The 25,282-nt window shown below is 38.2% G+C and overlaps 2 protein-coding genes across 7 annotated transcripts in view; both read left to right on the forward strand.

The window, feature by feature from the left end:
• Nucleotides 1–5,765, forward strand: calr3b (calreticulin 3b). The gene is made up of 9 exons (XM_057334857.1): nt 1–197; nt 891–992; nt 1,552–1,755; nt 1,891–1,985; nt 2,202–2,411; nt 2,499–2,612; nt 2,696–2,839; nt 4,128–4,220; nt 4,574–5,765. The coding sequence occupies exons 1-9, from the start codon at nt 101–103 to the stop codon at nt 4,766–4,768; spliced, it is 1,254 nt and encodes a 417-aa protein (XP_057190840.1). The 5' UTR covers nt 1–100; the 3' UTR covers nt 4,769–5,765.
• Nucleotides 5,766–6,752: 987 nt separating this feature from the next.
• Nucleotides 6,753–25,282, forward strand: part of eps15l1b (epidermal growth factor receptor pathway substrate 15-like 1b) — a 46,659-nt gene continuing 28,129 nt past the window's right edge. For all 6 annotated transcript variants that reach the window (XM_057333392.1, XM_057333393.1, XM_057333394.1 and 3 more), the window contains exons 1-20: nt 6,753–6,817; nt 7,800–7,841; nt 11,852–11,941; nt 12,033–12,080; nt 12,930–13,031; nt 13,256–13,321; nt 13,410–13,535; nt 13,631–13,690; nt 13,795–14,061; nt 17,761–17,921; nt 18,005–18,161; nt 18,413–18,472; nt 19,354–19,439; nt 19,766–19,838; nt 20,092–20,253; nt 20,361–20,558; nt 20,734–20,883; nt 23,003–23,117; nt 23,538–23,638; nt 24,017–24,077. In XM_057333392.1, coding sequence (XP_057189375.1) covers nt 6,791–6,817; nt 7,800–7,841; nt 11,852–11,941; nt 12,033–12,080; nt 12,930–13,031; nt 13,256–13,321; nt 13,410–13,535; nt 13,631–13,690; nt 13,795–14,061; nt 17,761–17,921; nt 18,005–18,161; nt 18,413–18,472; nt 19,354–19,439; nt 19,766–19,838; nt 20,092–20,253; nt 20,361–20,558; nt 20,734–20,883; nt 23,003–23,117; nt 23,538–23,638; nt 24,017–24,077 — 2,152 coding nt within the window. In that variant the 5' untranslated portion in view covers nt 6,753–6,790. The remainder of the gene's footprint in view (nt 6,818–7,799; nt 7,842–11,851; nt 11,942–12,032; nt 12,081–12,929; nt 13,032–13,255; nt 13,322–13,409; nt 13,536–13,630; nt 13,691–13,794; nt 14,062–17,760; nt 17,922–18,004; nt 18,162–18,412; nt 18,473–19,353; nt 19,440–19,765; nt 19,839–20,091; nt 20,254–20,360; nt 20,559–20,733; nt 20,884–23,002; nt 23,118–23,537; nt 23,639–24,016; nt 24,078–25,282) is intronic.

The following is a 25,282-nucleotide window of genomic DNA, read 5'->3' on the forward strand; positions in this document are numbered from 1 at the left end:
CTGAGCTGCCGAATGTGCCGATAGTCACAGGATCCGGCCTGAGAGAAGAGCGTGCGGGAAGGGAGAGAGCGTGCAGGTTTATTTTCAGAAATTAGCAAAAATGCAGATTATTACATTATTTCAGATCGTTTCGGTCGCATTGTCGGCGTTTACTGTCAATGCAGCAGTTTATTTTCAAGAGCAGTTTCTGGATGGAGGTGAGTGCGTGTTATATTGATCTTTAGGTCACAATTTTCATAAGTGACATTGTATTGTTTATACCGTGACCATAAACGATATGCGATATACCGAAGGTGTATGCACTGCGTTGTTAAACTAAAAAAGGTTTCTTTTTCGTTTACATTTATGCATGGGTAGTTGAGGTTAGCGATTAACATACTGCAAATAAATGCATGCGTTAATCCTAGAAGTTAACGTTAGCTGGTCCTTAAATGAATATGTCACGGCAGCACAGAACACAGTTAAAACTATTTAAAAAGTTACTTTGAAATTGTAATTGTATCAAAATGGTAAGTGACACAGCTTTGCTCCAGCAGTAAGTTACAAAATGAAACCAAGTCCTGCCATTCCAGAATTAAGTGCGAGTCTCTCATAAGAGGAAGTTTAAGTAATAGTCAAGATACCAGCATTCCAGAGACTTCCTTAAAATATATAAATTATTAAATGTGTGTTGAATATCGATCAGACTTACCACCCTCATAAACACTTAAATTTAACTCTTTTGAATACTTTACATAAAGTTCTTCCAGATAAATGGGGTCAATATAATTGTGGTATATGCCATTGATAAGATGCAAATGGATAAAATCATAAAGGATTGAAGTTCAAACACTTAAATGTATTTGTGGTCTTAATTTATTTGCCTCTAATTTCAATATCTGAAATTTCAGATGCCTGGAAGAGTCGGTGGATGAATTCCGAACACAAATCTGATTACGGGGAGTTTAAACTGACCGCTGGAAACTTCTATGGGGACGCTGAGAAAGATAAGGGTAAGTGTTTGCATGTGATTAAATACTTTATCTGACCCTCAACGTTTTTTTATAGGGATAGTTCACCCAAAAACGAAAATTCTGTCATTTACACACTCTCAGATTGTTCCAAACCTGTATAAATGTCTTTGTTCTCCCATAGTATTTATTTTCCCTACTATGGCAGTAAATGAGGGATGAGACCTGTTTGGTTACTGACATTCTTTCAAAAGATCTTCCTTTGTGTTTAGCAGAACAAAGTGAGTAAATGATGACAGAATTTTCATTTTTGGGTGAACTATCCCTTTAAGCGACTTGGTTCTAAGAGGACATCAGACCATAAAACCTTGTGCCATATGAATTTTGTGGTCCTTTCTCATTCCAACCTCCCTCTATCCTCTCCTATGCTTTCTGTCTCTCCTTTATTTTTAAGCAATACTAAGCCATGAAGTATAGCTTAAAAAATAAAGACTGTAAAACCTAGACTTTTCAGATTTGTGTGTTATGATCACATTGGATCGACTGTATTATATTTTACAGTCATTAGTTTCACTGTCATTATGCGTTTGACCACCGACAGGTCTGCAGACCAGCCAAGATGCCCATTTCTATGCCACCTCTGCCCGCTTCGCACCCTTCAGCAATGAGGGCAAACCCTTGGTGATCCAGTTCACCGTCAAACACGAGCAGAAGATCGACTGCGGCGGTGGATACGTAAAAGTCTTTCCATCTGATCTCAACCAGGCTGACATGCACGGAGACTCCCAGTATTACATCATGTTTGGTGAGTCTGTCAGGATGTTCATGGTCAACGCCTGTGGAAAAGAATTAATCATAATTGATGTGACTTTTAGTATAGATATATGTAGTGGTATTCATGATGGAAAATGGCATTTGATGTGTTGTGACAATTAAACAGGGCCTGATATCTGCGGCCACAGCACCAAGAAGGTTCATGTTATTTTCAACTACAAAGGCAAGAATCACCTCATCAAGAAAGAAATCAAATGCAAGGTGAGATAATAGCTGATCCAAAAAATTAAGGTTCTGTTATTTTTGTCATCTATTTTACCGCAGTACGCTGCAGTTGACCAATCACAATTGAGGAACATGTAATAAAAATAGTAAAATAAATTCTGAGGTCAACTTTCTACCAAATGTCAATGATTGTTTTGTTTTCATTAATTCAAGATCCGTTGAATGAATATTTTCTTTCCGCTGTCTGTCCAGGATGATGAACTGACCCACCTGTACACACTGATCCTGAATCCGGATCAGACTTACGAGGTGAAGATTGACAATGAGAAGGTGGAGTCCGGATCTCTGGAAGAGGATTGGGACTTGCTGCCCCCAAAAAAGATCAAGGACCCCAACGCCAAGAAACCTGAGGACTGGGACGACCGCGCCAAGATCGATGACGAGAGCGACACCAAACCTGAGGTGCGATTGGGTTGAATGATTTCTGTTGATTCGCTACACCTGTGTTCCCAGTTCGGCTTTCAAGCGTCTTTTTTGTAACGCTGTCAGGACTGGGACAAGCCTGAGAATGTTCCCGATCCTGACTCTATGAAGCCAGAAGACTGGGATGTGGACATGGATGGTGAATGGGAACCCGCAATGATCCCAAACCCAGAGTACAAGGTAGAAATTGGCACGCTAGCAGTCATCTCCCAGGCTGTTGTTATTTTGACAACATTTCAGCTTATTTTCCACTTGATTTGCAGGGCGAATGGAAACCCAAACAGATCGATAACCCGAACTACAAAGGAGTCTGGATTCACCCCGAGATCGACAACCCAGAATACACTGAAGACGCCGAGATCTACAAATTTGAAAACATTGGAGTCATTGGGTTGGATCTCTGGCAGGTATTGTTGCTTTAAAGACAGTACAATAGGGTGGTTTTTTTTGCATAACTTTCTTTGTTTCAGTGAACCTTTGAATAACCAGACATTTTTGCTACTGTGCGTGGTATGAGTTTGCATGAACCAGTGAAGGAGATAATGAATGCTTTTAGGGTTTTAAAATCAACTAAAAATATATTTAAACAGAAAATGTTAACTTGCAGACAGTTATTTTAAACAAACGTTACTTCGTTTGCGCGCATTCGTGGACTGCCCTTACTCTATGGTACACATTCACAAACAATAGAGTGCCTGTAGGTTATTTCTGAGAACAATCAAAAGAAACCCGTTACTTGGCTAAACTTGCCTCTCCAATATTTTGAATTTAAGCATAAATTAAATAAAATAGAAATAGCCAAACACATACCGGAAGTTAACGGCAGTCCAGGCGCGTGCGTCCGATGAATCGGTCTAAATGCACATTTGTAATAGTTTGATCATTTCTATATATTGTGCAGCCCCAATGACTTCTCACTAGTTACCCTTACAGTCAACTTGGTGATCACAATTTGGGGCTTTCCGAAGACAAATATTCAGAGGTGTCCGTTGAAGTAGTGCGAATATAACTGTCAGCACAGTGTGTGGTTGACTTAGTCAGTTCCTCCAAAGTCCATTTGCGGAAGTCGTGCCAATCGGCGGCCATGCTTGCAACGCCTCTGGGCAGCTATTTACGTCATAGAAAGTCAACGGTCCTGTCTGTTTGAATGGTGGAAGTCAGATATTTCTAAAATCGCTGGGAAAAATCACAATTAAATAACATATGAAAAATATACAATGAAATATAAATAACAATGATTAAACCTGATATGGACTGTACCATAACTGGTTGCTAAGCTTAAATTGCGTTAAAATCACCTTTTTCGAGGTCGCTTCAGCTACAGGCTGACAAGTGCCTCACACAATCCCCGCCCCAGTGAATTGTCAGTCTTTACTGTTTGACGATTGGCTCGTTGTATTCCTCTGGTGGTGCATATTGTTAATATATATTATCTTTGGTTCCTCATACCTTATGCTGATTGTTTACACTGAGCCACCACTAAGAGGCGCTGTTGATTTGACCTCAGAACGATCACATCCTTCAGTCCTCTGTAAGAAATCAAATAGGACCTTTCTTTGAAGTCAGAATGTATTATGTATAAACCGAACAATATCTGTGTATATACTTAAATTAATGCAGTGATAGAAAACGTAACTGTATGTCATATGAATCACTTGTTTAACAGGTTTTATAGATTTTTGTATTTCCTTCCAGGTGAAGTCTGGCACTATTTTTGACAGCTTCTTAATCACAGATGACGTGAAGGCAGCGGAGGATTTTGGAGATGAAACGTGGGGCGCAACAAAGGTACGGGATGCTTGTACACGGTTACATAAACTATATAATGTGAAGCTCAAACATGCTCAGGGTCTTGAGAATCAGTAAGTTAAACACGAATCAATAAAATAATACGATTATAAAATTGAACAGTGGAATCAGACAGACTTTTGTACATTTTCATTGTGCTTTTTGCAGTGACTTCTGGGATTGCCTTCAAAAATGATACGCGTCTTAAATTTTGATCAGAATCGCAGGTGTGCTTATAATGCATTGAACGTTCCCTACATAGTCAGCTCGCCAAAATCTGAGTTGTGTGATCAAGGTACTGCATGTGTAGTGTCACTTTGGATCCTGATGCTGTGAATAATAATCTCCTGCAGGGTCCTGAGAAGAAGATGAAGGAAGAACAGGATGAGAAGAAAAGAAAGGAGGATGAGGAGAAAAACAAGGAGCAGAGCACAGAAGCTGAGGATGAAGATGAAGGAGAGGAGGAAGAGGAGGACGACGATGAGACCGATGAGCTTCCAGAAGAGGACGAGGGAGATGAGGAGGCCCTTCCTAAAGATGAACTCTAAAGCAGGAAGTAGATTACTGTGGTTGCCATGGAAACATGCAGCGCATTCATTCTGAATGTGACGTCTTTGGAGACGACCCGCTCCTGCATCCTGATGTCAAACAGGGACAAAAAGGCAGTTCTCGACCCAGAATTTAATTTCGTTGTTATTTTGATTTACAGATTTTTTTGCCCCTTACAAAGCCAGTCAAATATTTTATTTTAATAAACTCACTGTTATGATGTAGATGATTTTGAAAGGTAGGGATGTATGCTCATGTATACACAATCTTTTTGCACATTTACATGTGCATTGTTTGATAGTCTTAGTTGTGTTGAGCTGGACTAAAGGAACTAATCTTGATTACTAAAGATGTTTACATTTGTGCTTTCAAACAAGGTTACTGTGCTAACTTTTACACAATTGACAACCTGCAGGGTTGCTACAAAAATGTGACAATCAACTGCATTTAAATGTTTTTTTACTTGTTTATTGAATGATATACACAGAAATTCATTGTGGATGTATCCCATAAACCGGGCCCAATGCTTGTTTGTTTCCGGAATGTTGATGTAATTGATAATTACATAATGTCCCTTTGGCACTGAGGTTTTCTTATTGTTGTCTGTTAACACAGGATATAAACAATATTAGTACGATTCCTTTTATTTTCCAGCTGTATTTATTACATTAGAAATGTCATTTTTCTTTTACATTGCAAATGCTCTGGGCAGCAACATTATGAATTCAGCGAATTGAGATTTTCTGGATTTAAAAAACATGATTTAAACTTTTTTTACTTGAGAGTCAGTGAGTTCTAAATAAGGGAAGTGGCAAGACATTTTTAGAAATTAAGACCAGCATAATAGAAATCTAGTTGCCTACACACTGTGATCTCAAAATGTTCATATTGGAGTAGAACTGCAAATCCTGTTTAGTGACATTAAACTGCCTTTTTACATGTCAAGAGTTGTAATTAATGCCAAAGTTTTAATAATTAAATTTATTGTAAATACAACGTTTCCCGAGTTTGAATACACCTTTCTTTAACACTACAGAACCCTTGTTGTAGTTACACAGAAATAAAACGCAAAACTACTTGTTTTGAAAACTAACTTGATACGTAACATTTATGCCCCTGAGAGCAATACTGACATTTTTCTTATTCTAATTCTTAATGCAATTTTTGAATTGTTTTAAGATGCTTCTGATTTTCTGTCATTGGCACCTAAAAATCTCATACTCCGGTTAAGAGATAGTTCACCCAAACGTGAAAATTCTGTCATTATTTACCCACACTCAGATTGTTCCAAACCTGTATAAATTTCTTTAATGTTCTGCTAAACACAAAGGAAGATATTTGGAAGAATGTGAGTAACCAAACAGATCTCATCCAGCATTGACTCCCATAGTATTTATTTTCCCTACTATGGCAGTAACTGGGAGATGAAATCTGTTTGGTTACTGAGTAAATGATGACAGAATTTTCATTTTTGGATAAACTATCCCTTTAAAGGATGTAACAAACTCGATTAACATGTCTCTTGGTTTCTTCTAAATATTATTATTTTGCTTATAGAACATCTGGCATGTTCTGCATTTACGCCACAAGATGGAGACATTTTAAAGCACATTGTATTGCGTTTTCTTACTTGAATATTAAGAATTTGGGCAGAACTTCTAATTTCTGTATTGTTAATGTTTATTGCTATGTGTAAATTGTGTTAAGGTGTTTAGATGTCTTCTATATATTTTGCATAACAATAAAGAAACATTTTTAATGGATTATTTTGCAATTTATACCAATGTGTACAGTTCGATATTTTGCCCCATTTTTCATTGTTTTATGCACAGGTCAATCAGTTAATTTTGATTCAGAAAAACAAACCGCCATAATAAACTGTTAAAGTTGTTGAAATTTGCTAAAATACCGACATAATCATTTGTAACTACGTGAAATAATTGTTTCAAAGAGGATTTTACTTTGGCGGTGCGCGCTCTCATGAGAAACAGTTCTGCGCGCGTCCTCGTGAAAGAGGAAATATGGCGGCGCTCACGCCTCTTAGTCAGGTAAAACCTTTAAAAGTTCACTTTTTGTTCAAATACGAAATGCTTTTCATCGGAAATGTCTAACTTATGAACGCTGGCTACAGCAGATGCCATTCATTTGTGTTAAGATGTAAAAACAGCCCATGACGAGTTATCGGGTGACTTTTCTTGTCGGACGGGAGCAAGCTAACGTAATGTTTACTGGTTTAAGCGAATGCTTGCAGTTTATTTGCATTTTCGTCCCGTTATACATTTGCATGTGTTCAGTTACTGTATACTGGCGGATTTGCCTTTGTCTAGGTTTCAGTTTTCTAACTTTTCGTCTCTCAATGACAGCTGTTCCTGCACAGCCATATATTTATCGGCATGTAATAATACTTTAGCAGGAGTTCATTAATAAAATAAATAAACCTGACTGTATTTTATTTATTTTGCAGTCAGTCGAATTGTTTACAGTTTCACTAACATGAGTGTTTTCATCGTGTGACGTCATTCCTGTCCCCAGCCCTCTCCTCCCTCACAGTCATATTATTTATGTAGTGAAGTATAAAAAGTCATGAGACTATTGATTTAACAGCTTTGCGTTTATACTGATTTTAATAAATAATCTAATGTTGTCATAATCACAGTGGAAAATAACAAATAAAGTTGCTTGACAAATGTTTACATGTCATATTTGTCACGTGTTTTTTACGTTTCTTTCATTATTTGAATGGTTTTAATTTTCTTTTTTTTCCGTATTAGGTTTTGTGTTTTAATGTCATCAATAAAGCTGCTTTGCCACAATGTGCACTGCGTTAACTGTGTATTTGTAGTAATTAAGAGAATTTTCATAAGTGCAACAGAATTCTGAAAAATGTACCTAACTGTCTGTATGTATCAAATAATGCCATTTTCTTTAGGTGAAATATAATGGTTTCATATGTTCTTATACACATTGTTATTGACAGTGCAGGTTGGTCATATTCATCTTTCTCTAATGAACTTTAATTTGTTTATGCAGTTACCAAGTGGAAATGCTTCATATGAGAACTTCTACAGACAGGTAAAGTCACTTTAACAAACAAGCTTAAATACTACTATTTGACTCAAAAAACCTTGAAGAATTCTGCTATAAATGTTGGCCTATGTTAGACCCATGCTGTCACTGATCATATACATACTGTATATCATATAAAAAAACAGATCCCTCCAAAAAACATATCAGATCACTCTGTGTGTAAAATATTCATTTTTGTCTTATTCTGTTCTGCCAAATTCCAAATAAAAACTGAAAATTGGATGTGTTCAAATTAACAAAAAAGATACAATGTTTACATGTAGAGATGCTAATTAAAGTCACAAGTGTCTCTTAACTCAACTCAACTCAACTTTATTTATATAGCGCTTTTACAATTTTCATTGTTACAAAGCAGCTGCACATGAGACACATTGACTACAAGCAAAACAATCAAAGTTGTACCTGCAAAAACAAGAAAAGGTTGAAAACACAGAAGACAGACACACCCACACACAAAACACTCCACACACACAACACGCACACGCACCAACACACACAGACACAGAGACACACACACACACAGATGCGCACGCACACACACACAACACACACACACACACACACACACACACACACACGTACGTACACAGACAAGTACGCACACACACACACGCTCAGTGAGAGCACACATTTAGGATAAAGGAGAGAGAAGCACAGGTCAAATATAGCAGACTATAAATTCCTATATGCAATATTAATTAAGTAAAACTTTAAGATTCTAAAGCAGCCCCCCCGGTCAGGCAGATAGTGCAAAAACAGTATGCAAACGGTGGCGAGGAACCCAAAACTCTAATCGAGAAAAAAAACCTCAGGAGAACCCAGGCCCAACCAGGGGATTCCAGTTCCCCTCTGGCAAAAGCTGCTGCCTCTGCACAAGCTCCAGAGAACTTGCACAACAAGGCTAAATAAAATAAATAAACTTAATAATAAAATAAATTATAGTTTAAGATTATCATTAATAATCTAATAGCATTTGAAGTTTTGTGGTGAAGACATGTCAAGAGACCGCGTCCTTCTTTATCCAGCTCTATCATCTCAGCTCTTGTCAGGTCCCCACTTCCCATTCTCCGCTCTACCATCAGGTCAGGCCATGAACTGCATCCTGCTCGCTGTGGTAACCTTGGAACAATGAGACAAGACTGGCTGAGAGTAGAGTACTGTTCTGTACTCTTTGATGCAACAAGTACATCAGTTGTGTTTTTGGTTCCGGTTGATCTAACTAATGCAGCCTAAACCCTCTGAAGATTTATATTATGGAAGAGTAGTGTATGCAAGATTAAAAAGATGCGTCTTTAGTCTAGATTTAAACTGACAGAGTGTGTCTGCCTCCCGGACAGTGCAGGGAAGACTATTCCAAAGTTTAGGCGCTAGATAGGAAAAGGATCTACCACCTGCACTTGATTTTGAAATTCTAGGTATTACCAACTGACAGGACGCCTGAGAGCGTAATGCACGTGAAGGACTGTAATACAAAAGGAGTTCATTCAAGTACTGAGGAGCTAAACCATGTAAGGCTTTATAGGTAATAAGCAAGATTTTAAAGTTAACGCGATGCTTTATAGGTAACCAGTGCAAGGTTGACAGAACCGGGCTAATATGTTCATACTTTTTTGTACGTGTAAGAACTCGAGCTGCCGCGTTTTGGACCAATTGGAGTTTTTGTAATAAGCCTGCAGGGCAACCACCTAACAGTGCATTACAGTAATCTAGTCTTGATGTCATGAATGCATGAATTAACTTCTCTGCATCTGAGATTGACAGCATATGACGTAGTTTAGATATATTCTTAAAATGGAAAAACGCAATTTTACAGGTGTTGGCGACGTGGCTCTCAAATGACAGATTACTATCGAATAGAACGCCAAGATTCTTTGCTGACGACGAGGGTTTTATGGAACATCCGTCAATAGTTAAACAGTATTCTTGGTTGTTACTTATAGCAGTTTTCGGTCCAATAAGTAACACTTCCGTTTTGTCCGAGTTCAGTAATAAAAAGTTGTTACTCATCCAGTTTTTTATATCGACTATGCATTCCATTATTCGATGGAACTGCTGTGTTTCATGAGGCTTCGAGGAAATATAAAGTTGAGTATCATCAGCATAACAGTGAAAGCTAACTCCGTGTCGCTTTATTATATCTCCTAGAGGTAGCATGTATAATGCGAAGAGCAGAGGCCCTAAGACTGAGCCCTGTGGTACACCGTACTGGACTTGCGATTTGCGTGACACCTCATTGTTTATTGCTACAAATTGAAAACGGTCGGATAAATAAGATTTAAACCATTTCAAAGCTATTCCCTTAATGCCGACATAATTTTCGAGTCTATGTAGGAGTGTGCTGTGGTCAATGGTATCGAATGCAGCACTAAGGTCTAGCAGCACCAATAACGAGATACAACCTCGGTCAGACGCCAATAGCAGATCATTTGTAACTCTGATCAAAGCAGTCTCTGTACTGTGACATGCTCTAAATCCAGACTGGAATTCTTCATTGATGTCATTCCTTTGGAGGAAGGAGCATAATTGAGTTGAAACTACTTTTTCCAGAACTTTAGATATGAAAGGTAGATTCGATATAGGCCTGTAGTTCCTTAGTTCTCTAGGGTCGAGTTGGGGTTTTTTGACAAGGGGCCTTATAACAGCCACCTTATATGCTTTAGGCACATGTCCTAATGTCAGAGATGAGTTAATAATACCAAGAAGAGGATCTATAATTTCTGGGAGCATCTCTTTCAGTAGATTTGTAGGTATAGGGTCTAGTATGCATGTTGTTGATTTAGATGATCTAATAATTTTAGACAGCTCATCTTGATCTACGGTATAAAATAATTGCATTTTCTCCTTAAGGGCGCTGTAGTTAGTTTGTTCAGCGGGTTTCACTTCTGATTGCATTGTTATAATTTTTTCTCTAATATCTTGGATTTTATATGTGAAGTAGTTCATAAATTCATCACTGCTATGCTGATATACAGGATCAGAAGTCACTGACGATTTATTTTTTGTTAATTTAGCCACCGTGTTAAATAAAAACCTAGGGTTGTGCTGGTTTTCTTCTATTAGTGATGAAAAGTAGGCGGATCTAGAAGTTTTTAGGGCTTTCCTGTATTTTCGAATACTATCCTTCCATGCTGTACGAAATACCTCTAATTTAGTTTTCTTAAAGTTGCGCTCCATTTTTCGGGCCGCTTTCTTTAGAGCCTGAGTGTGTTCATTATACCACGGTGTGGGGCTGCCATTTTTAATCTTCTTTAAACGTAGTGGAGCAACTTTGTCTAGCGTTACCGAGAAGGTGGAATTAAAATTTTCAGTGGTAATGTCAAGATCTTCAACGTTATTTCTCATGATTTGAGACAATTCGGGCAGATTATCGAGAAACGCATCTTTGGTAGTTGAAGTTATTGTTCTACCATATTTGTAACAATGAGTTTTATTTGCAGCCGTAGGCCAGTGAAGCAAACATAATACCAGATAATGATCCGAAATGTCTTCACTCTGCTGAAGGATTTTAACGTCGTCCACATTTATACCGTAAGACAGTATTAAATCTAAAGTATGATTACGAAGGTGAGTGGGTCCTGACACATGTTGACTAATGCCCATGGAGTTAAGAGTGTCTTTGAAAGCCATTCCTAAGGCATCTGTAACGTTATCTACGTGGATGTTAAAGTCACCAACGACAAGGAGTCTATCTGCGGCCAGTACTAGTTCTGATAAGAACCCACCAAATTCTTTAATAAAATCTGTGTGGTGCCCTGGAGGCCTATATACAATAGCTAGAATCAATTAAAAAAGTGTTTTATCTTTAGTATTAGGTGTTGAAACATGAAGAACCATGACTTCAAAAGAATTATATTTAGAGTTCGACTTCTGGGAAATGCTAAGAGAGTTTTTAATTAACTCTTAAAACTCTTAATTTTGGCCAAGTGCTTTCCATCATTAGCAGTATTTGGTAGTAGATCTCTTTTAAGTTTGACGGGTTGTTCTGTGTGATGCAGGTTGATCCTGGAAACACAGGGAAGGTTGACGCTGCGGAGGCCGCTCAGTTCTTGAAGAAATCAGGACTTTCAGACAGCACGCTTGGTCAGGTGGGAGTCAGGACAAAACCATTGCCTCTTATTTCGAGGTTCAGTGCTGTAAATATAGAAACTCATTTCCTACTTTTTTCACTCTTTACAGATTTGGGACTTATCAGATCCAGAGAGAAAAGGTTACCTTGATAAACGGGTAAATACTGTTGCTTCTTATCATATTTCACACAGTTTGTTGCTTAATTTCACACTGTAAAGATGGACTCTCCTCTGGCCGAGCCGGGTTTTACCCAAGATCCTTTTCTCATGCTTTTCTCATCAACGAATAGCTTATATAGTGTTTTTTTTCAATGTTCAGTTCAGTTACTTGTTGGTTTTTTACACACAAAGCGTGATTTTTAATAGTTGTAAATGGAACTGCACAATGAGGACCTTTAGATTTTAAAACATTGCCATGAATTGATTTTCTGTAAAGCTGCTTTGTGAAAAACGCACTGCATAAAACAGATCTGAATTGAATGGGGTCATGCAATGAAATACTCTTCCATTGTGATCTTTCACTTGTTCTATTGATATTTCATATCAGCTCTTCATTTATTTGTAAGATTAAACCCTGAGCAAACGTTGGCACAGGTCCACGGTTGTGTTCGATAAAATTGAACGTGAATGAAAGACAAGCAGAGTAATACAGTGACCTCATTACAGAAGCCTGATACACTTTAAACACTAAGGGGTGGTTTCTCGGACAGGGATTAGACTAGTCCTAGACTAAAATAAATAAACTACAAGAGCTGTCCAAACTGAAAACAACTTGTACTAACATATCTTAAAATACATCAGTGCCTTTGTGTTGTCTCAAAATGCACACAAGTCATGTTTTCAGTAAGGCATGTTTGTTAAAACTACTTACATTTTCTAATTAAACTAAGGCCTAGTCCTGGTTTAAGATTATCCCTGTCCGGGAAACCGCCCCTAAATGCACAAAGATTTTAGTTTTGAAATCTACTAATCTAAATCTAAAATGTACTGAATTTCACCATGAAAGGGTTTCTTCAATGCTTTGAGGCTGGTGGCGGCAGCTCAAGGTGGAAGTGAGGTCAATCTGAACAGTTTGAACAGAAACGTCTCATCACCTGTTCCTACATTTGTGAGTATCAACAATTTATGAATTTTATATAAAAAGCGTTGTAAAGATACACCTGCGTGTCACATATTAAATCACTGTCAGCCACCTGAATGCCGTAACGCTCTTGTTTACACATAGACAGTTTAGCGTTAGTGCTGCATTGTTCCGCATAGGCAAGTCACTTTGAATATGAGTGATTCATGTAAATGTTATGTGAACGTACAAGGATATGGTGTTTTTTTTAGAGAGATGCTGGCAGTCCTTCTCTAAACACCACAACATCTGCTGGTGACTCCAGCTGGGCAGTAAAGGTACAAAATTACTGGAGTAAAACAATCCAAAATGAGATATTGCATGGAAAATGGGTTCAAATAACCTCAAATTGTCTTTATCCCCTAGCTGGAAGATAAAGCAAAGTATGATGGGATATTTGAAAGCCTCTCTCCGGTTGGTGGGCTGCTGTCGGGTGATAAAGTTAAACCGGTTCTCATGAACTCAAACCTGCCTCTCGATGTGCTTGGAAGGGTAAATATACCTTTTAAGTGTTGTATTTAGTAGTAATAACTTCCTTAGATGAAGTAAATGGAAAGTACATGTCGCTTTTTATTTCTTTGTTATAGATTTGGGATCTCAGTGATATTGACAGAGATGGACACTTGGATAAAGATGAGTTTGCTGTGGTGAGCATCGCAATCTCTCTGATTATATGAGCAAGTTGAGCTCAAGTGACACAATTTTTGACATGTTGCCAAAACGATCTCGCATCATTTGCTGTCCTCCGCAGGTGATGCGCCTGGTATATGCAGCCAGAGAGAAGGAGCCTGTGCCATCCGCCCTCCCTCCATCCCTAATCCCTCCATCCAAACGGAAAAAGATTTCGGGCGCCCTCCCGGGATCGGTTCCTGTTCTTCCCTCCAGTCCGTTCCTCCTGAAGGAGAGCCTGCGGCCCGTGCCGACCCTCGCCATCAATCCGCTCATCAATCTCTCTCCATCAAACTCATTCAAGAGCTCCACCCCAACACCACCCCTGCAGCCGCAAACGCACACACAGGTGAAGAGCCGTCACACTTGTGTTGTCAAACTTGTACGTCTTGATGTTAAAGTCACGATACAGGTCTAACCGCATTCCTTTGAGCCACTGACGCCATTGTGACTGCAGTCAGTGCCTCTTTCTTAGCGTTTAACACATTGTGTGTATTTGAGTTTCCTACGTGAGCTGATTTTAAAGGAGGGATTGTTGATAGTGCTGTTTCTGTGGCTCTAAAAGGGTGATTCTCACAAAACCACTGAAACATCATGGCAGTAAAGATTTGAATTATAAAACATACAATTCGGTAACAAAAAATATCAGAATAAAGATAATTTTGTTTTCTAACTTGGACAAAACATAATTTTTATTGCTTTTTTCTGCTGAAATTCTCATAACCGTAACGCGTCCCGATTTGTCTGAGTGCATTATATGTTGTAATTTAAGGGGTCACATGACACGGCTAAAACTAATATTACCGTTTGTTTTAGATGTAATGTAATGTGTATACAATTGATTTAACAATCAAAAACGCTGTATTTTCAACATGTTTGTATCTCCTCTTTGCCCCGCCTCTCTGAAACGCACAGATTTTTTACAAAGCTCATCGCTCTGAAAAGTGAGGTGTGCTATGATTGGCCAGTTAACCAGTGCATAGTGATTGGTCGAATACTGCAAGCGTAGTGAGAGACGTGAACTGAAATGGTTGTCAGTCAGTATGGGATTCCTTTTGTGCCAATAAAAATGAACGCAAACTTAAAAAAAACGAACAAAACTATACAATGAGAAAGAAAAAAAACAACACTTTGATAATGAAAACAATAAACTCAATTGGCAGAATGTGACATGATTTTCAAATAAACTGCTATTTTTCTTAACAATTTTCTAAGTTTCGTTTTTGCAAATAATAGTTTTGAATTCGCTGCTAGATTTTTCATTTGTGCTTTTCGAGTTTTCGTTTACACTGCTCAATTTTTCGTTCGCCTTTCTGGCACAAATCTCACGTGTGGGCGGGATTTATGGCTGCTTTACACTGATTGGCAAGTGAGTTTTTGATTGATAGCTCCCTGACAAGGAAGTCGATACTGAAGACAGTACAGTGCAACAAATCTTTTAGAGAACGATCTGCATACTGTTATCTTTATTGTTTGTACTTAAAACTACTTTCTTATTTAGCTAGTATATTAGTAATTGGTATTTGAAGTTGGTAAGTCATGCGCGGTGTGGATCCAAGCGTCTTCCTCATCATCGTCCTCCTCAGCCTCAGATATTATCTGAATTACATTCATTTAAAGAAAATCACTAAAAGTTTTATTCCTGTACAGTAGCAATTATGTCTTTACTAAGTGCGTTCATTGTGTGCTTTATATTTTTTGTCAGGTATTATTTTATGGACTATTAAGATTATTTTCTTAAAAAGGAACGAACTTGCATTATAACACCCAATAAAGACACGTTACAGATTATTGGGTTGTGAGAAATTAACGTGCTAAATGAAAACATTGCTGCATAGTTACTGTACAGAGAAACTTTTAGCGATTTTATTATCTCGGTTACATACATGTACCTGAGGGTGACTTGTGTCCAGCTGAGGAGGAGGATGACGATGTCGCTCTTGCAAACAGTCTCCTTTTAAAGAATTAAGTCCATTTATAAGTCAAGTACTGTATCTTTCTTTTTAAACTCATGGTGAATGTAGAGTATTATACCCCTTTCTTTACAATCACAGAAAGTACACCTCATAAAACACTACCAATACATTCAAATGACATTTATGTTTTTTAAACGCTTCAACAAAACAAATTCATAAGGTGACACAATTAGGGAGGCCTTTAGAATGTTTTATTCATTTAGTCTGTCTCTTGCAAACAACAATTTCATTATGTATTTACAACACCTACATAAAACAGGTTAAAGAAAAGCAGAAGAGAGACTTCTTAAACTATAAACAAACATTTAAACATAGAAACAATACATAAAATGCCACCACGATTATAATCTATAAATTAGAAATATGAACAGGAAGCATAACACTTTATTTTATATCTCCTCAAAACTCACTAGGCATCTCGTTTTCCTGATATCATTGTAATGATAAATTATAGACTGCTGACGGCCTCTAAACCCACGTAAAGTTGCATGTGAATCTATCCTGTCTTTACGCGACGTTGGCTTGTTGTTATGGCGTGATAGAGCGTGGAAGCGTGTCCTACTTTTAAGTGCGTGAAAGTTGGCAACCCTGCTAATATACTAACAAAATAATAAAGTAATTTAAGTACAAACACTAAAACAATACAATACAGAAAACCGCAAGCAGATTGCTCTCTAATCCGCTGCACTGTCTTCAGTATCGACTTCCTGGTCAGGGAGCTGTCAATCCAAATCTCACTAACCAATGAGAGTAAAGTGGCCATAAGTCCCGCGCACACGTGAGTTTGTGCCAGAAAGGTGAACGAAAAAATGAGAAGCATAAACGAAAACTCGGAAAGCGCAAATGAAAAATCTAGCAGCGAATTCAAAACTATTATTTGCAAAAACGAAACTTAGAAAATTGTTAAGAAAAATAGCAGTTTATTTAATGTCACATTCTTGCAATTGAGTTTATTGTTTTCATTATCAAAGTGTTTTTTTCTTTCTCAATGTATATTTTTGTTCGTTTTTTAAAAGTTTGCGTTCATTTTTATTGGCACAAAAGGAATCCCATACGTCAGCATCAGTCAGAATTGCTTGCATTGGATGTTTTTTTTCTCAAATCATTTTGCAATGTAGCCTATAATAATCCAACAGTTTTAGTTTATTTGTATTTTTAGTTTATAGGCCTAATGTGGAATGACACTTTTTAATGAAGTGTTTTGTTGTAGGGGTACAGAGTAACTTACATTACATTCTTTTAGCAGTCAGTTATAAGCCTAATTAATATAGGCTATTCATGAAGGGAGAGGGCTAAATTTTTTGTTTGAATTTACTTTGTTTTGCTCAATTTTATATCAAGTTGTATTGTATTTTATTGAAAAGCAAGACAAATTATAAAAAGCACATTTTGACTATTCAGTTTGTGCAATAGTGAAAAAAATGGCTTAATAAATAGAAGAAATGCAAAAAACCATGTTCGGTGTTTGGTATTATTTGGCCTTTGGCCAAGTGTTTCACATCATGTTCAGCTTCGGCCAAGAATTTTCGTTTCGGTGCATCCCTAAATAAAAACTAGCTTAGGCATCACGGCTTCGCTTGTTTTTAGCAAAACATGTGATTGACCATTTTAAATGGTTACGGTAATGAGAATTTTTAAAGCCGTTTTTTGTAAAAAAAAAAAAAAAAATGGTGTTAAACTGTCAGTAAAAGGTTTGAAATTAATGCCTTTAAACATGTCATATCTTGTTTAAAATGAATATAGAGGGAATTTGTTGATACAAGTGTTTTTAAGAAAATCACATTTGACATCTTGAAAGCAAGATTTCGTGAGAATCACCCAAAAATAGGCCTGAGATAAGAGTAGGCTAACACGTTAGTGTATATCTGGCAGGTTAATAAATGAGTAGGATTTCATAATACAACCATAGCGTTTATGATCTAGTGATATTGCCAACTTAAATTAAAATAAACATCCATTATAAAGAATTGTGATATGCTCCACTTTTTGGCAAATATAATTTATCTAAGAATTGTGCATAAAACAAAAAATATGAACTCTTATGTATATCATTCCCATTGTGTGTTTTGCAGGCCTCCTCTGAGCACTGGGTGGTGCCGGCGGATGACAGAGATCAATATGAGGAGATCTTTGACTTGGCAGACTCTGACTTTGATGGTCTGGTTGGAGGAGGTGAGGTGAAGGACATCTTCATTAACTCTGGCCTGCCACAGAGCGTCCTGGCACACATATGGTGAGACGGCGGTCTGTTGAGAGCGTTTTCGCGCAGTTCACACAGGTGGAAGCATTATGTGGCCTGTTGTTGTTTACGTGCAGGTCTCTGGCTGACACTAAGAGCGCAGGCAAACTCACTAAAGAGCAGTTCTGCCTAGCTATGTTTCTCATTCATGAGAAGGTGAAAGGAGTGGATCCTCCTCGGAGTCTGACCCCTGACATGATCCCACCTTCAGAGAGAGGAACTGCCAGCACACCTGTGAGTAAACAACACGCTGAAATATGAACGCACACGCATCAGATAATTCTCATTGAAGAAATGTCAGTCTTTCACGTGATCACATGTGATTGGATGGCTGGATGTGTGTAGCAGGCGCACACAGGATGTCAGAAGCAATGAGCTCAGTTGAAACTTTATAATTCGTCACTGTCAGTACTGCAAACACTCGCTTCTGTTTATCAGATATTTCTCCTTAAACTGTTTCCTCTCCATTTTCTGGTCTGCTTCAGGTTCTGTCTGGATTCAAATCATCTGGATCTGAATTGGCTCCGTTTACCAGTTTGAACAGGGTAGGTGACTCAGACGCCACCTGTGTCTGCGTTAATTGAGTTTCTACATATAATGCTATAAAATGACTTTCAAGAAATCATTCTTTAAAGAAAATCTGTATTGACTTCTGGTTGCATTTCAGCACAACTGCAAACATGAATCGTTGTTCACAACACATTTAAAGACATTTACATTTATGCATTTGGCAGACGCTTTTATCCAAAGCGACTTACATTGCATTGTACTATACATTTCTTTTTGAATGTGTGCGATCCCTTTGATCGAACCCATGACCTTGGCGTTGCTAGCGCCATGCTTTAACCACTGAGCTAGCAGGAAATATCCTAGTTTTTCACCAAAGAAAGAGATTATGAATATACAGGTTTTAAATGACATGAGGGTGAATACGTGATGACAGAATTGTCATTTTGGGTGAACTATCCTGAAAGTTGGCTTTCCTGTAGCTCAGTGGTTAGGGCATGGCGCTAGCAACGCCAAGGTCATGCGTTCAATCCCAGGGATTGCACACACTTAGAAACTAATGTATAGTATAATGCAATGTAGGTCGATTTGGATAAAAGCGTCTGCCAAATGTAATGTAAATTAAAAAGTCTTATTTAGTGGGGATAATGTAAAGCAGGACCTGATTACCTTGGGATAAAATAAATAAGTTTTGTCGGAGCTAGAGAATGTTTTTGATGTTATGTTCTTATGTAATGTCTGAAATGTGTCTTGGTGAATCATGCACATTAACAGCAGGAAAGTGTGTTAAATAGGATCAAGTTTGATTTCATTTTGCCAGCCAGTGAATTCGCCATCTAGTGTTCAAGAAGAGATATTACACAATTATATCTAGATGTCTGGCTTGAACATTCTCTTTCATAACATGATGTTTTTCCAGGACAGCGGCTCTTCTGCTGGCTTGGTTGAGCTGACAGGAATCAAGGATCTCGATGACATCGGCAAGCAGATCTCACAGCTGCAAAGGTAAGCGAGAGACTGTTTTATGAAATAGATTGAGCTTTGTGTTATCATTATACTCTGCACTAGGGGTGTCACGATATGCTGGTATTGACAATAACCGTGATATTAAAAACCAGGATGATGATATTGTGTTTATTTGCACATATTGTAATATTGAAAACTATTCAGCACCTATATTTAAAGAGGCACAATGAGACCCCAAACCTTCTCTCTGCCTGCCTACAATTGTATTTTAAATGTGGTTTATTGACCAAATGAAAGACAAAATACAAAATGAAAGATGAATTTGATTGCTAGCATCAATTTGTGTTTTTTCTGTTTTATCAAAGTGAAAAACGCACTTTAGAGGCTGAAATAAGGCAGAAGGAGGATGGTCTGCGACAGAAGAACAGTGAAGTCCAGGTGAGGCTGGTAGTCAGTGAACACAAAATGAACCGACAAGTCACCCTGAGTCAAGTGCTTAAACCTTAAAAGATTTTTAACAGCACATAGCGACACCAGGCTGTTAACCTCCGCCATAAAAGTATCATAAAGGTTTTTCTTGTGTGTAAATTTTCATTCTTCCGAGGTCATATTATGAACTAAATGTGTTTCATTTTATTGTCACTTAAATGTATGGTAACCTGTAGAATTGTGTTGTGAATGTCATGAACAGGAGGTGCAGAGAGAACTGGAGCGTGAGAACGTCGGCATTCAGGATATGGAGCACCAGAAGCGAGACGCTCAGGATCGACTCCATGACATGAAACAGCAGAGATCCAAACTGGAGAGCACACTAGACGAGACCAAGAGCAAATGGCAAGAGGAAAATGCCAAGGTTAGATTGATGGGGGATACAATGTTAATACATTCATTTAGCTTTTGCAGTGAAGGAACCGAAAAAAAAAAGAGTTGCGTTGATCAGACTTCGCTCTGCTTGTGTAGATCTCATCTCTGCAGGCTCAGATCTCATCTCAGGAGTCTGATGTGCAGATGCAGGAGAAGGAGGTGAACCGAACGAAGATGGACCTCTACTGTATGGAGCAGGAGGAGAAACGGCTGGAGGGCGGTCTGCATGCTGGCAAAACCAAACTAGACAGCATCATCAAACTTCTGAAAACATCACAGGACGAGATGGACCAGGTCTTTTACACACACATATAACAATGAGGTTTTATCGAAATAGTTATACAGGAAAATGTGACTTTAACTGTTGTGTGTGACAATGTTAGTAATACAAAGTCGCGATTTGATTTATTACAAGGTGTAAAAACATGTGATGTGACTCTTTACCGTGATTGTAATCTTGTTCCTGCAGACACGCGGCGAGCTCAGCGAGATTCAGGAGGCACAACAAGAACTCAATAAAATCATCGAACGCTGCACCAAAGCTCTCAACGAAGGTGTGACTAGTCTGGCCGAGCTAGACCAACTGATCGCTGAGGAAAGCTCCAGTACAGATGATAAGGTGGGTTTGTGCACAAAAGACATTCTCAACTCTCAACTCAACTTTATTCATATAGCGCTTTTTACAATTTTCATTGTTACAAAGAAGCTGTACATGAGACATATTGACTATAAAAGTGGGGTAGGGCCATGTCCCATAACACAATGGAGCCGGATGGTTGGAAGGGAAACCAACCAGCAACCATGGTTGGAAGGGAAACATTCTGTTTGATATAGTTTGATTTGACAAAAACAGCTTTACATGAAATCCAATTATGGTCTTGTGCACAGCTCTGTTTATAATACACACACTATGTGTGTATGTGAAAGTGTATAATACACATTTACATACACACATAGCTTTACTCTCTATATCTTTATCTCATGTTTATTGTAGGGCTGCAACAACTAATCGATAATAATCGATAATGAAATTCGTTGTCAATGAATTTCATTATCGATTAGCTGGTCTGTGACGTCACTTGCGAGCTGCGCAGTTATAAATCAAGCGCATCTTCTTCCCTTTTAAAATTACCGTTTTAGATGTGCCTCTCCATGCAGCATGAGCTGCGCAGTTTTAAAGTCAGACGTGTCTCTCCGTGGATGCGTCTCTCCATGCTGCGCGAGGTGCGCAGTTTTAAAGTCACACGTGTCTCTCCGTGCAGCACGAGTGACGCAGTTTTAAAGTCACACGTGTCTCTCCGTGGATGCGTCTCTCCGTGCGGCACAAGTGACGCAGTTTTAAAGTCAGACGTGTCTCTCCGTGGATGCGTCTCTTCATGCAGCGCGAGGTGCGCAGTTTTAAAGTCACACGTGTCTCTCCATGCTGCGCGAGGTGCGCAGTTTTAAAGTTAAAGGGAGAGGTGTTTTAAATGACAAAATTAAAGATTATATTAGTAAAACCCAATTTGTGGCGTTTGCACTTTGCAAAGTACATAATAGGCTAAATACCCTGATTTGGTGGTTTATTTAGTTCAGAGGTGGGTAACGAAGTACATTTACTTGAGAACTGTACTTAAGTACACTTTTTTAGTATTTTTACTTAAGTATTACTTTTTCTGTTTACTTTTTACTGTACTTCACTACATTTGAATTACAAATATCTCACTTTTCATGGCACAAAAAAATGATTTCCTTGGCCGACCCTCCCCTCCCCTCGCTCCCACGTTTGGGAGAGACTATTGTCAGTTGCTTCTAATATGACACACCTGAATCAACTCACCAGGTGTATTAATTATGGAGACATTCACAACATTTTGGGAGAAGGCTAATGAGTTCAGTTGTGTTTACTTTTCCCATATCTGATTTACTTATTATAACTTAATATAATTACAATGCTTTTTTTCATCAAATATTGAAATTATTGTAAATAGTTTATCAACGTGGGTCATTCTCTTTTTAAAATTCGTGTGTCCTCATAATCTTTAGTTAAAATCAGAAAATGCACTTCCTTCCTGTAATGACTATCCATCTTAAATGACGTATGTTAGACGGCTTGGGCGGAGCATCTGTTAACTCCTCCCCTTCAACTGTCAGTCTGCTGCCAGTTTCATTTCAAAATGCAACGGCTGTTTTTATACATCCAATCAAATCGCAGAGAAAGATGCAAGCCACGCCCACCATTTTTATCAGTAGAGATTCCATTTCACTCGGAAAAGCGTCAAAATACGGAAGTAAACTTCCAGTTCACGGGGACTTTAAAATCAGAAAAGCGGTCTCTGAAATGGTCTCTTAATCTTTTCTGCGCCTGTATGTCACAATTGTTGCTTTTATATCGATCATAACCTGAAATCATGAAACTTATTTGATTATGATGGAAATGTTCAACACGGTTATTGAATGTTGTTTTCTACACTCTGACGTAGGATCGCTTTTTCTTTAGCTCAGCTTTCCGTAGTCAGGTTGAAGAAAAAAACACCACACAACATTTACTTTAGAGTGAATTTACTCGTGTTATTGTTGGTGTAATTGCACCACACACTGGCCTACTGTCAAACAGCTCGGTTCTTCCTCGAAAGAGAGTTGCCTCTGACATGAGGACGAGCTTCACGTCGGCCTCCTCCTTTTCATTACAATGATAATATTTTCCCAGCTCTTAGAAGAGCAGAGCAGACATGAACTGAATGATGTGTGTGTTTCAGGAGTCGTCTCTGGTTAAGTCCAGGATGGCCATGTTTAACAGCAGCGCCTCTCAAAACCTGAACACAGACCCATTCCAGAGTGAAGACCCCTTCAAAAGTGACCCCTTCAGTAAAGGTGGGCTTCTGTGACTGAAAGATGTAATGGACCACTTTAATGCTGCTTCTTTAGACCCTGACAGGCCTAGTTTCCCTAAGTTTGATAACTGATTCATGTGAAATTGATTCAGATGATTCATGTTTCTTTTGATTGATTCACTTGTATGTGTTTTTTTTTAGAAACTGACAGCTCAGTCCTCTAATTTTTTGTATTTGATTCTGAATCGATTTATGTAAAATTGATTCAGTTGATTCATGTTTGTTGTGATCGATTCATATCTTGCATAAGGGCAAACTCTGCTAGTTTACTTGTGTGTTCTTTTGAAGAACTACATTTGTGCCAAGACAAAAAATCACTTTCACACCAATTGTTTTGATATTTATATACTGTTGCACATTTATAAATGGAATGTGAAGATCATAGACATTTTTCTTCTAGCTGATCCGTTTGGAGGAGATCCGTTCCAGCAGAGCGTCCCGTTCAACGATCCGTTCACAAACTCGGATCCGTTTGCTGAAAGATCCCCAAGCAACTTCAAGGTACAAACAAAACCTTCCACAAATCTAGAAAAAAAAACAAGCTTATGCTTATCCATTTAGTTTTAAATGTCGATATTGTTCTGTTGAGTGCATTGCTCAAAGTATGATCCAGGTTTACTTCATACTATGACATGACATTTGTATTTTAACGTAATCTCATAATAACTCTTAAAAACACAAATCTCAAGCGTTCAAGAGAAACGTTTTCTCTAGAGAACTTCTTGCACGTAGCCACATGTGAGCTGTAGTTTTGGGCGGTGTGGTGAGACATGTCTTACTGTACTTTGGCAGGAGTCGCTGTTACTCTGTCATTCCCATGATGCCTTGGGAGAATGTGGTTTGTTATTCATCTCCTTCTTTCTCACACGTCTTTCTCAGGCCATCTCCTTCAGAAGAAACAGCAGCCAGACGTCTGTGAGTCCCAAACCTAAAGACTCAGGTATGATGTTCATTCGGTGGGGTTTGATCTGATCTGATTTCGAGTTAAAAAGCTGTCCTTTGTCATGAAATTGGAAAAAAAAACTTGGAAGGACATTGTAAGGATTTCCTGTACTACACTCATTGAAAATACACTGTTGTTATGGATGGTTGCCAGGGTATTGCTGTGCGGTTGCTCGGGTCATCAAATCTCTGTGATTGTTCTTAAATCATAATTGAGGATCATTGATGTCTGTAGCATAAGTGGTCAAATCTGCAGTTCCCACAACAGGAAGTAATATTCTATTGCATTACCAAAACCAACAAGTTTTACAAACGCAACCTTAATTCAGACAAACAGGTAGTCCCGCCCTCTAACAGCAATGTTTTGAAAGTCCATGATTGGTCAGTATACTTTTCTCCGCTTCATAGGCTGAGATAGTTACGAATATTTTAACATTTAATCATAAAACATGACACACATAAGTTTGAAGACACAATCCTGTGAGTAGACATGTTTAGCTTTTACATTTTAGCTAAATGGAGAGTAGAAGAGAAGTCAGGTTTGAGGAAGCTGGCAGGTCTTCTCAGTAGTGGTGTGATGCAGGTTTCAGAGAGTTGATCAAAGATAGAGACAGAAGAGCTTGCACAACCCGGGCTAACGTCTACCAGCCGTACACAATGACCGAGCAGAAAAGACAAAATGAGCTTGTTTTTGTCCAAATTCTGCTCCTGGAGGACCACTGCCTGCAGAGTTCACCTTTAGATTCAAGATTCGAAAAGCTTTATTGGCTTGTTCTTTAAACACCATGCACTGTACTGTGTTTTACATTTTCTGTGTTTTTCTGTTCTTCTCCTGTAAAGCTGCTTTGGAACAATCCACATTGTTAAAAGCACTATATAAATAAAATTGAATTGAATTGAATTGAATGATAAACTTATAACACCTTTAACTGAAACCAAACACCGCAACCAGCTCATCAAGGTCTTGAAAATGACAAGCAGTTGTGTTTGATCAGGGATGAAGGAGTGTGACCCTAGCAACCACATAGCAACTCAACAGCAACGCTCTGGCAACCCATCCACAACCCACCCTGAACAGCACCCAATTACAGTAGTAAACAATGATGCACAATATATCTGTGACGATATTCGTATCAGGCTGTTATTTTTAATGAATTAATATAATATATTAAAAAATATATGTATTATATATATATATATATA

Source organism: Triplophysa rosa, linkage group LG5, assembly GCF_024868665.1.
Source record: "Triplophysa rosa linkage group LG5, Trosa_1v2, whole genome shotgun sequence".
Classification (NCBI taxonomy): Eukaryota; Metazoa; Chordata; class Actinopteri; order Cypriniformes; family Nemacheilidae; genus Triplophysa; species Triplophysa rosa.